The following is a 12899-nucleotide window of genomic DNA, read 5'->3' as shown; positions in this document are numbered from 1 at the left end:
ATAAATTTTTTTACCATGATGTTTCATCTAACTGCACATAGTATTTTCTATGTAGTCTGAACTTTTATTTTTTTTTAAAGCACACTGATTCTAATACGTATTTCAGAGAAGTGTTCTTGAATAACATCAATCTATGGTATATATTATAGATCCCTAAATGAGAGAGAGGGCATAACCAAGTCAGACATCACAGACTAGAGTCAAGGTTAATTACACTCCAACCAGACAGTTTCTGTGAGCAGAAATTTTCAATTGTCTCTTGGATGAAAGGTCATTTGTCCCATCTGTATTTTTAGTGAAGTCCATTCATGTTAACTACTACAATTTTTTTAAATTATTTTTTTACACAGCAGGTTCTTATTAGTCATCCATTTTATACACATCAGTGTATACATGTCAATCCCAATCTCCCAGTTCATCACACCACCATCCCCACCCCCCTGCCGCTTTCCCCCCTTGGTGTCCATATGTTTGTTCTCTACATCTGTGTCTCAATTTCTGCCCTGCTAACTGGTTCATCTGCACCATTTTTCTAGGTTCCACATATATGTGTTAATATACGATATTTGTTTTTCTCTGTCTCACTTACTTCACTCTGTATGAGAGTCTCTAGATCCATCCACGTTTCTACAAATGACCCAATGCGTTCCTTTTTATGGCTGAGTAATATTCCATTGTATATATGTACCACAACTTCTTTACCCATTCGTCTGTCGATGGACATTTAGGTTACTTCCATGTCCTGGCTATTGTAAATAGTGCTGCAATGAACATTGGGGTGCGTGTGTCTTTTTGAATTATGGTTTTCTCTGGGTATATGCCTGGTAGTGGGATTGTTGGGTCATATGGTAATTCTATTTTTAGTTTTTTAAAGAACCTTCATACTGTCCTCCATAGTGGCTGTATCAATTTACATTCCCACCAACAATGCAAGAGGGTTCCCTTTTCTCCACACCCACTCCAGCATTTGCTGTTTGTAGATTTTCTGATGATACCCATTCTAACTGGTGTGAGGTGATACCTCATTGTAGTTTTGATTTGCATTTCTCTAATAATTAGTGGTGTTGAGCAGCTTTTCATGTGCTTCTTGGCCATCTGTATGTCTTCTTTGGAGAAATGTCTATTTAGGTCTTCTGCCCATTTTTGGATTGGGTTGTTTGTTTCTTTAATATTGAGCTGCATGAGCTGTTTATATATTTTGGAGATCCTTTGTCCGTTGATTCCTTTGCAAATATTTTCTCCCATTCTGAGGGTTGTCTTTTTGTCTTCTTTGTAGTTTCCTTTGCTGTGCAAATGTTTTAAGTTACATTAGGTCCCATTTGTTTATTTCTGTTATTTCCATTACTCTAGGAGGTGGATCAAAAGAGATCTTGCTGTAACGTATGTCAGAGTGTTCTTCCTGTTTTCCTCTAAGAGTTTTATAGTGTCTGGTCTTACATTTAGGTCTCTAATCCATTTTGAGTTTATTTTTGTGTATGGTGTTAGGGAGTGTTCTAATTTCATTCTTTTACATGTAGCTGTCCAGTTTTCGCAGCACCACTTATTGAAGAGACTGTCTTTTCTCCATTGTATATCCTTGCCTCCTTTGTCATGGATTAGTTGACCATAGGTGCATGGGTTTGCCTCTGGGCTTTCTATCTTGTTCCATTGATCTCTGTTTCTGTTTTTGTGCCAGTACCATATTGTCTTGATTACTGAAGCTTTGTAGTATAGCCTGAAGTCAGGAAGTCTGATTCCTCCAGCTCTGTTTTTTTCCCTCAAGACTCCTTTGGCTATTCGGGGTCTTTTGTGATTCCATACAAATTTTAAGATTTTTTGTTCCAGTTCTGCAAAAAAATGCCATTGGTAGTTTGATAGGGATTGCATTGAATCTGTAGATTGCTTTGGGTAGTAGAGTCATCTTCACAATACTGATTCTTCCAATCCAAGAACATGGCATATCTCTCCATCTGTTGGTATCATCTTTAATTTCTTTCATCAGTGTCTTATACTTTTCTGCATACAGGTCTTTCGTCTCCCTAGGTAGGTTTATTCCTAGGTATTTTTTTTTTTTTTTGTTGCAATGGTAAATGGGAGTGTTTCCTTAATTTCTCTTTCAGATTTTTCATCATTAGTGTATAGGAATGCAAGAGATTTCTGTGCATTAATTTTGTATCCTGCAACTTTACCAAATCCATTGATTAGCTCTAGTAGTTTTCTGGTAGCATCTTTGGGATTCTCTACGTATAGTATCATGTCATCTGCAAACAGTGATAGTTTTACTTCTTCTTTTCCAATCTGTATTCCTTTTACTTCTCTTTCTTGTCTGATTGCGGTGGCTAGGACTTCCAAAACTATGTTGAATAATAGTGGTGAGAGTGGACATCCCTGTCTTCTTCCTCATCTTAGAGGAAATGCATTCACTTTTTCACCAGTGAGAATGTTTGCTGTGGGTTTGTCGTATATGGCCTTTATTTTGTTGAGGTAGGTTCCCTCTATGCCCACTTTCTGGGGAGTTTTTATCATAAATAGGTGTTGAATTTTGTCAAAAGTTTTTTCTGCATCTATTGAGATGATCATATGGTTTTTATTCTTCAATTTGTTAATATGGTGTATCACACTGATTGATTTGCATATATTGAAGAATCCTTGCATCCCTGGGATAAATCCCACTTGATCGTGGTGTATGATCCTTTTAATGTGTTGTTGGATTCTGTTTGCTAGTATTTTGTTGAGGATTTTTGCATCTATATTCATCAGTGATATCGGTCTGTAATTTTCTTTTTTTGTAGTATTTTTGTCTGGTTTTGGTATCAGGGTGATGGTGGCCTCACAGAATGAGTTTGGGAGTGTTCCTTCCTCTGCAATTTTTTGGAAGAGTTTGAGAAGGATGGGTGTCAGCTCTTCTCTAAACGTTTGATAGAATTCACCTGTGAAGCCATCTGGTCCTGGACTTGTTTGTTGGAAGATTTTTAATCACAGTTTTAATTTCATTACTTGTGATTGGTCTGTTCATATTTTCTATTTCTTTCTGGTTCAGTCTTGGAAGGTTATACCTTTCTAAGAATTTGTCCATTTCTTCCAGGTTGTCCATTTTATTAGCATGGAGTTGCCTGCAGTAGTCTCTTAGGATGCTTTGTATTTCTGTGGTCTCTGTTGTAACTTCTCCTTTTTCATTTCTAATTTTATTGATTTGATTCCTCTCCCTCTTCTTGATGAGTCTGGCTAAAGGTTTATCAATTTTGTTTATCTTCTCAATGAACCAGCTTTTAGCTTTATTGATTTTTGCTATTGTTTTCTTTGTCTCTCTTTCATTTATTTCTGCTCTGATCTTTATGATTTCTTTCCTTCTACTAACTTTGGGTTTTGTTTGTTCTTCTTTCTCTAGTTCCTTTCGGTGTAAGGTTAGATTGTTTATTTGAGATGTTTGTTGTTTCTTGAGGTAGGATTGTATTGCTATAAACTTCCCTCTTAGAACTGCTTTTGCTGCATCCCATAGGTTTTGGATCGTCGTGTTTTCATTGTCATTTGTCTCTAGGTATTTTTTGATTTCCTCTTTGATTTCTTCAGTGATCTCTTGGTTATTTAATAACATATTGTTTAGCTTCCATGTGTCTGTGTTTTTTACGTTTTTTTCCCTGTAACTGATTTCTAATCTCATAGCGTTGTGGTCAGAAAAGATGCTTGATATGATCTCAATATTCTTAAATTTACTGAGGCTTGATTTGTGACCCAAGATGTGATCTACCCTGGAGAATGTTCCGTGCGCACTTGAGAAGAAAGTGTAATCTGCTGTTTTGGGATGGAATGTCCTAAAAATATCAATTAAATCTATCTGCTCTACTGTGTCATTTAAAGCTTGTGTTTCCTTATTACTTTTCTGTTTGGATGATCTGTCCATTGGTGTAAGTGAGGTGTTAAAGTCCCCCACTATTATTGTGTTACTGTCGATTTCCTCTTTTAGAGCTGTCAGCAGTTGCCTTATGTATTGAGGTGCTCCTATGTTGGGTGCATATATAATTGTTATATCTTCTTCTTGGACTGACCCCTTGATCATTCTGTAGTGTCCTTCCTTGTCTCTTGTAACCTTCTTTACTTTAAAGTCCATTTTATCTGATATGAGTATTGCTACTCCAGCTTTCTTTTGATTTCCATTTGCATGGAATATCTTTTTCCATCCCCTCACTTTCAGTCTGTATGTGTCCCTAGGTCTGAAGTGGGTCTCTTGTAGACAGCATATAGATGGGTCTTGTTTTTGTATCCATTCAGTGAGCCTGTGTCTTTTGGTTGGAGCATTTAATCCTTTCACGTTTAAGGTAATTATCGATATGTATGTTCCTATGACCATTTTCTTAATTGTTTTGGGTTTGTTTTTGTAGGTCCTTTTCTTCTCTTGTGTTTCCCACTTAGAGAAGTTCCTTTAGCATTTGTTGTAGAGCTGGTTTGGTGGTGCTGAATTCTCTTCGCTTTTGCTTGTCTGTAAAGCTTTTGATTTCTCCATCAAATCTGAATGAGATCCTTGCCGGGTAGAGTAATCCTGGTTGTAGGTTCTTCCCTTTCATCACTTTAAATATGTCATGCCACTCCCTTCCGGCTTGTAGAGTTTCTGCTGAGAAATCAGCTGTTAACGTTATGGGAGTTCCCTTGTATGTTGTCATTTTTTCCCTTGCTGCTTTCAATAATTTTTCTTTCTCTTTAATTTTTGCCACTTTGATTACTATGTGTCTCAGCGTGTTTCTGCTTGGGTTTATCCTGTATGGGACTCTCTGCGCTTCCTTGACTTGGGTGGCTATTTCCTTTCCCATGTTAGGGAAGTTTTCAACTATATCTCTTCAAATATTTTCTCGGGTCCTTTCTCTCTCTCTTCTCCTTCTGGGACCCCTATAGTGAGAATGTTGCTGCATTTAATGTTGTCCCAGAGGTCTCTTAGGCTGCCTTCATTTCTTTTCATTCTTTTTTTAAAATTCTGTTCTGCAGCCGTAAATTCCACCATTCTGTCTTCCAGGTCACTTATCCGTTCTTCTGCTTCAGTTATTCTGCTATTGACTCCTTCTAGTGTATTTTTCACTTCAGTTATTGTATTGTTCATCTCTGTTTGTCTGGTCTTTAATTCTTCTAGGTCTTTGTTAAACATTTCTTACATCTTCTCGATCTTTGCCTCCATTCTTTTTCCGAGGTCCTGGATCATCTTCACTATCATTATTCTGAATTCTTTTTCTGGAAGGTTGCCTATCTCCACTTAATTTAGTTGTTTTTCTAGGGTTTTATCTTGTTCCTTCATCTGGTACATAGACGAGATGAAAAGGCAGAGGGCTGTCTTTCTGTGAATGTGGTTTTAGTTCCACAGGCTGCAGGATTGTAGTTCTTCTTGCTTCTGCTGTCTGCCCTCTCTACAACTGGTTTTTAAACCTTTATTGGAGTATAATTGCTTTACAATGGTGTGCTAGTTTCTGCTGTATAACAAAGTGAATCAGCTATACATATACATACATCCCCATATCTCCTCCCTCTTGTGTCTCCCTCCTACCCTCCCTATCCCACCCCTCTAGGTGGTCAGAAAGCACCAAGCTGATCTCCCTGTGCTATGCGGCTGCTTCCCACTAGCTATCTATTTTACATTTGGTAGTGTACATATGTCCATGCCACTCTCTCACTTCGTCCCAGCTTACCCTTCCCCCTCCCCGTGTCCTCAAGTCCATTCTCTATGTCTGTGTCTTTATTCCTGTCCTGCCCCTAGGTTCTTCAGAACCATTTTTTTTTTTAGATTCCACATGTATGTGTTAGCATATGGTATTTGTTTTTCTCTTTCTGACTTAGTTCACTCTGTATGACAGTCTCTAGGTCCATCCACTTCACTATACATAACTCAAACTACTACAATTTTAACTCTGAAAATGTGTTTAATGTACTCATTTGAACTAGAATAAATGATTTTAAATAACTGAGGAAAAGAGAGCCACTACTAGGTTTGGTTTGCAAATATAGCTGATCAAGTATTTCTAATTTTTGTTTGAATACAGTTATTACATAGAGCCCACATACATGCAGATTATTTGATTTTCCTTTTTTAAATAACAGGTATTTACGGGGTACATAAGAATCACTGTAGGCACACACAGCAGTAAACAAGGCAGCTACTGTCCTATTTTCATGGAGGTGCAGAGGCAGACAAGTAAGCAAATAAATGAACAAGATAACTCAGGTAATGATAAACACTGTGAAGAAAATAAAACAGGGTATGGGACAGAAGATGACTGGAAAGGTACTTCAGACTAGACAGTAGGGGCACATCCTATCTGAAAAAGTCAGACCTGAAAGACCATGTATCTATGTGGAGACTGAATGAACATCTCAAGAGGAAAGCAAATGCAAAAGCCCTAGAGCAGAAAGGGGTCTGACATAAGGGGGGAAAAAAGGCCAGTGCCATTTATTAGAGATTGAAAGTTTTCTATGATAAACCAATTATTTATCTGCATCTCACTGTGCCATTTATGAACTTTGGCTGACCTAGAATTTTCAACAATATGAAAAGATACTCAGAATGACAAAAAAAAAATACATTTTTTCAAACCTCCCAAAAGATGTTAAAATGAAGTATGATTAATGCTTAAAATATATTAAAAACAAAAATCCTGTAAAGTCTATGTATCCAATTGCTTTTCAGAATGTTGTCAAGGAAAAAAGTACTTTCCAATGAAGTATTAATAAAAGAGACCACATGAAAACTGGGTGATTCAAAAACTTAATAATTCAAATGTTTTGCCATACAGAACAACGAACTAATCACAAACACTCCTTTAAATATTTTTATTATCATGAGAACATGAAAACTAGCGATATACTGAAGTGCCTTCTTAAAAAGCTAGTTTTGAAATATTTATGCAGCTGTTCCTTACAGTAAAGTTCTTTATTAAAGGCATCACATTATGCTATGGACAAGAAGGTTCAGCCAACACAACAGGCAGGTATACTGGCTGAAGCGAAAACTAAAGAGGTTGTTTAAGACAAGATAACAATTACCCAATGTTTTGGCAGCAATAAACAGTAACAGCACTTTAAAAAGGTCTTTAAACAATCAGCCCAAACAGTAAATTTGGTTACAAACAATATCCTGAAGTCACGAATGTTTTCAACGCTGGTTAAAAAAATGAGATCCAAGTACATGCATTTCCTAGTTCATACTGAAGAACACTATTTACAAGTAAAGTTCCATGGCAAGCAATCTTTTTTCCAAGAGAGTCAACTGAGGGGGAAAAGGGGAGCTGTATAATCCCCATGTTTAAATACGAAAAATAACTTTTATCATCATAAATTGCAACATCTGCAACTACACTTAAACATTATGTTTTTATTTCCCAGTCACCAAAGGGGTTTTTGTTTGCCTAATATTTCAGACACCATACAACAATGATGGTTACATAAAGCTGCATTTGGCAAGCTCTGAATATAAAAAAGAAAGTGACATCAGAGTTGCACTATGGACCAGGGATGAAAAATGACCATCTAATTAAAAGGATTATTAAGGCCCAGGAAAGCAGGAGGAAGGGGGTTACTATCTGTGAGGAGAGACAGGGCTAGAGGTAACCTAATAGGTAATCCAGAGAAGTTAGTGGTGTTGGGATACAAAATACCCTGTGAAAACCTTTTCTAGTCCACTCTCAATTTGCTATACAACCAGGAGGGAACACTCTTATTTTTAAAACAGGAGAAGGTAATAGGAAACGCTCATTAGGCCTTTCTGGATCTCTCTGTGCTCTTTTGCTCCAAGGACCAAATGCCACATAAGTGACAAGTCTGCAGCCTCTCAAAACTAGTTTCAACAGCAAGACAGAATTTACTCATTTCCAAGAGAGCTTTCTTAACGTCCCAACTCATTTGAAAGGGAGTGGGATTGTTATGTGCTTGCTGACGTTGCTATTTTTAGTTTCTTGTTCCTTAAATTAGTGAGGTTGAACTGGTCCCATGAAGTCTATGGGCTGCTTGCTCATCACTGACCAGAGGAAAGGTTTTGAAAGACGAGTTAAGAACATGAATTTTTTTTAATATAAAAACTCAGCTAAATATTTTTTGTAATGAGAAAACGTATTACAAAGCACAGCTTTATCAAAAAATTGTTATTCAATTATAATAGAAAATGTAAGTCTCCAAGGCATTATCTTTAATTTCTGAAACAAGAGTCATTCAAGAAAAAGTTAGAAATTTCGTTGAAGCATCTAAATGACTCATTATGAAGTATTCCTTTTATTATTTATATTTGAATGAGATGTCCTATGAGAATCTTTCATGAACAAATAAAGGTACTCTCTTAAATGGTAGTTAGTTCCAAAGTACTAGAACACAACCTGAATTTGAAAATCTGTGAATTCTGTATTCATTTATCAGTGACCAAAACGACCTCAAAGACGCTGAGGAAACTCTTCGCTTTAATTTGCAATCAATATTTAATTTAATGAATATATCTCAGCTTTACAAAAAAGCAAAAGAGTGTTAGTCCATAAAAAGAAATGATTAAAAATGAAATGATTAACTTTTTCCAAAAATATTTTTCAACTTAGTTATCGAAGCCTAGAAATCACTAAGTATATGTCCTGTCTGAAATCTTTTATACCAAGGTAAAGACCAATACTAATTTTTTTTCACTTTCAACAATTTATATTACTTATATTTCCTAAGACATACATGCAATTATATTCAAAAACACTTTCTCAAAATAGATATACTATATATTATTGATGATTTTTAATTATTAAAAATATTTTACGTATTCAGAGATACGCATATTTCCCAACTATACAGTCCTAAGTCAGTGGTAGAATATTTTAGCAGGTCTTAATCAAATCTTAAAGGGTTGCATTAACCATACACCTAATACAAAATATTTTTACTTTGGTTTCCTTTTCTATTTGTTCATGAAACAAGGATAGCAGATCTTGTAAACTACTAACTAGGGTTTACAAAGTACTAGATAGCAGGGGACACGAGGGATTAGGGAATGCTTCTTCACAACAGTGGTGTACTTGAGCTGGACTTTAAAAGAGGTCACCACACTTAAGAGGGTAGGGGTGTGAGGTATGGGCATCAAGATGGCCCCAATGATTCTCACCTCCTGATATTCACATCCTTGTATAGTCCCCTCTCCACAAAACAGGATCTTACAAAAATGAAGATGTGATTTATCAGGTTAAGTCTTAAAAGACCCCAAGGTTCTGTCTTGCTTTTTCTTGATCACTCAACTTTGAAGGAAGCAAGCTGCCATGTAAAGACACTCAAGAAACTCTACAGAGAGGTCCATGCAGAAAGAAACTGGAGCTTCCTGCCCACAATACCACTAACTTGCCAGGTATGTGGTAAGCCACCCTGAAAGTGAATTCCCCAACCCCATTAAAGCTTTCAGATGGTGGCAGCCTGAGCCAACAACTTGACTGCAAGCTCAAGAGACTATGAGCCAGAGCAGACAACAGACAACTAATACAGAGTATATAACATAGCTGGCAGAGAACACCATGCACAAAAAAAGTACAGAGGGATGATATAGTGAAGCAAGCTTGGGTAAGCAGTTCAGGATGGTTAAAGTATGAAGAGATGAAGCTAGAGAAGTATGCAGGGTCCCGGATCAGAGATTCTTTACTGCCCAGCTAAGGAATTTGGACTTTATCCTATAGGCTAAGCAATAAGTAGGGAAGTCAGTGCAAGTTCTTCAACAGAGAAATAACATAACTAGATTCAAATTTTAAAGAAATACTGAGTAGCAGTAGAGATTAAATGGTACGGAGGATGGCACTATGACTGGAAGCTGTCCCATTAGGGAGACCAGTCGGCATATTCTCTTACCAGTGCAAGAGGAGAAATGAAGAACAGCTGTGAGGTAGAACTCTTCTGGGGCCCATCTGTATTCAGTCAGAGAGTTCACAGCCAGCTGGCTTCCAACAAGCTGACTCCATTAATGGTACAGGCGCAGAGCTGACCCCTCCCACAACCACGTGGACAAAGACCTTTCAGTATCATCCTCGCCATTAAGTCACTTCCCGTTCTACTCAAAAACAGAGGCTTTAATACCAGTGCAGGGTCCTACAGATGCATATCCTCAAAACTACTGAATGCTATTCCCTAACCACCAAGAGCTGTTAGGCCTCAACATGAGTTCTACCATGAGAATGAAGTAAATCCATCAAGAGGCCAAAGCAATTGCTGAATCCAAAACGGAGTCCAAATAACTAGTTAAATGCCACCATTCCCAACCCCACTCCACCATTCATCCACGGTAGATCTTTCTTCAGAGCCCTGATTATCCCTACTCCTGTGGACCACCTTCTGCCAAGCCATATGAACATTGAGAACCACAACCCCCGATTTGCCAGGGGTCCCTACTGATTCTCAATGATGCTGCCTTGAAGCCAGCAAAATTCTCATTCTTAAGACTCTAGATTTCCCTCTTTTAACACAATATATTTATTAACACGAATTAAGATACTGATACAATGATTTCATCTATATAATTTCAAAAAGCAGTAAAACCAAACTACTGGATTGTTTAGGGATGCATTCATCGTTTTCAAAGAGCAAAAAAATAAAATCCATAAAAAGCAGGATAGTGGTTATCTCTGCAGGAGGAGATGAAAAGTTTTTCACTGAGACAAAATGCATGGGGAGGGAATATTTCTGGGGGTGCTGCAATGTTTTAATTTTCAGTCTGGGTGTTGGTTACACACGTGTTGGCTTTAATGTTATTCATCAGACTGTATGTATACTGGTTTTATGTACCTTCTGTTTATTACATTTCTTAATAAAAATGTTTATAGAAAGGCAAGACCCCTTGACCCACAAAAAATGTTTAAAACCACAAAAATATGCAAATAACATACAGAAAATCCACTTAAGTGGATAATTTAACTAGTAATATGTATGATTTTAAAATATGTATGTTAAAAAATGTAAACATGTAACTAGTAAATATGTATCGTTAAAAAATATTTCTGTCCCACCAGCATTTTTCTCCTTATCAAAACAAATATTTGCCTCCCAAATCAGTAAAAGTTAATTAAAGTATCACATCTTCCGCTGGTGAGCATGACAAAACTGGTTCTCATACTCTGATGTGATCACTAAAGTAATGTGGCCTTTTGATCCAGAAATTCTTCAAATCCCCGAAACTGAAATATGAGAAGAATTATAAGCATAAAGATCTTACCCTCAATGTTTTTTTTTCTTTAAGAGCTAGAAGAAAAGTTAGAACCAACATAAATAATAAATAGCAGAACACTGTTTAAGAAAATTATGTATCTATTTGAGGAACTATAAGTTACTCTTTAAATTGACCATTATGGTTACTGTAGTTATATTTTAAAAAAATCTTCAATGGAAATATATACTGAAATATTTATGTATCAAATGATTATATAGTATTTCCATCAAAATAATAGGTAAGGATATGAAAAGTAGGTGAGGGTATAAATGAAACAAGATAGGCCATTAGTTGATAATAGCTGAAACTGAGGAATGAGTACAATGAGGAGGATTTTCTGTATTGGTATTTGGTATATGTTGAAATTCTCCATAATAAAATTTTTGTAAAACTAGGGGGAAAATTAAGGTGATGAACTGAAATTATATAGCTGCATCTTTCTAAGCTAAGAAAAACAGATATGATAGGATGGAGGGAAGAAAAGCAAATCAAAATCCACTGTTTATGTTAAGAAGCCTTCAATATTTTCTTTTATTTCCGAACTTTATTACTTCTATAGTTTACTTAGCTATTTGATCTACTCTTTTGAACATAATTTAGTGCAAATAGTTTCTAAATTCCAGTTAACCAGAGATTCCTGAATCTATCTTCTAAGACAGATACAGTGAATTATTTTTCTGTTCAGCATCTACTTCAGATTCTCCCTGGCTTTTTAAGCTACAGTTTTACAGCTGTTCTATTTTGAAACCTAGTTTCTTCTATTGCATATTTATGTATTACATGCATCTTAAAACCGGCATTTTGGTACTTTATATTTTAGCCGAAAATGCAGTTCTTGTCTTTTCTTTCAGAGACAGTTAAAAAGAATCAAATATGTACAGTTTATGTGTGCTTATATTGGTTACTCATAAACTGTTGATTAACTAATGCCATAATGAGTATTGTACTTATCTGAAAAGTTAAGTTACTCTGCAGTTATATTAAAACCTCTCTGTGTATATGTGTTTCAATTGCCATAAAGAAAAGCTAAATGTAGGGAATTCATTTTGAAATACACTTACCAGGATGGTTAGAAATGGGAGGCTGGAATGCAAGCTCATTGTGAACTGGCGGCCCTAAAGAAGAGACAATAAAAATTCCATTTTCATTTATTAAAAGTTTTCCAATGCTGAAACTTTTAATAAACCTTAAATATAACTATCATACCTTAGGAATTGTTTAGATCAAGCTTATGTAATGTCTAAGAACTTATAAGCTTAGTTTACCTTATACTTATAATAAGCAAATACTCTTGAATTACTTTTGTAGCTATTTAATAGCCAACATTTTAGTGCTGTATGCCAACTGTTAAACAATTTACTATAGTTGTACATGCAAAATTTAATGTAATTATAAATTATCCATGTAATACAGTACAATTCATAATGTAATATATAATAAGAATTCAAATTGTTAGGTCCATTTTAAAACAAGTGTTTATGGTTTATTAAATTAAGAATATTTACAAAATGGCACAGTAGCTAACATAACTGAGAGATTATTATGTGTTAAGACATGTGCTAAACACCTCACATGAATTATTACATTTACTTCTTACAACATCCCTTGAGATAGATACTACTATTACTACCCTTAAGGTTTAGGGAGGTTAAATAACTTGCCAGTGGTCACACAGCCAGTTAAGGGTCCAAACTCAGCACCCTTAACAACTATGCTGGCCCAGGCAGCCATTAAAAAT

The 12899-nt window shown here is 36.0% G+C and overlaps 1 protein-coding gene across 3 annotated transcripts in view; it reads right to left on the bottom strand.

The window, feature by feature from the left end:
* SMAD4 (SMAD family member 4) overlaps window positions 1-12899 on the bottom strand; it is a 57475-nt gene that overhangs the window by 18457 nt on the left and 26119 nt on the right. For all 3 annotated transcript variants that reach the window (XR_005022579.1, XM_036874259.1, XM_036874260.1), the window contains exon 8: window positions 12223-12276. Coding sequence is in view for 2 of the 3 variants with exons in the window: in XM_036874259.1 (XP_036730154.1) it covers window positions 12223-12276 (54 nt within the window). In the remaining variant the exon portion in view is untranslated. The remainder of the gene's footprint in view (window positions 1-12222; window positions 12277-12899) is intronic.

This window comes from Balaenoptera musculus, chromosome 14, assembly GCF_009873245.2.
Source record: "Balaenoptera musculus isolate JJ_BM4_2016_0621 chromosome 14, mBalMus1.pri.v3, whole genome shotgun sequence".
NCBI lineage: Eukaryota > Metazoa > Chordata > Mammalia > Artiodactyla > Balaenopteridae > Balaenoptera > Balaenoptera musculus.
The sequence above is the reverse complement of the archived record's forward strand: the minus strand, read 5'-3'. Positions and strand labels throughout refer to the sequence as shown.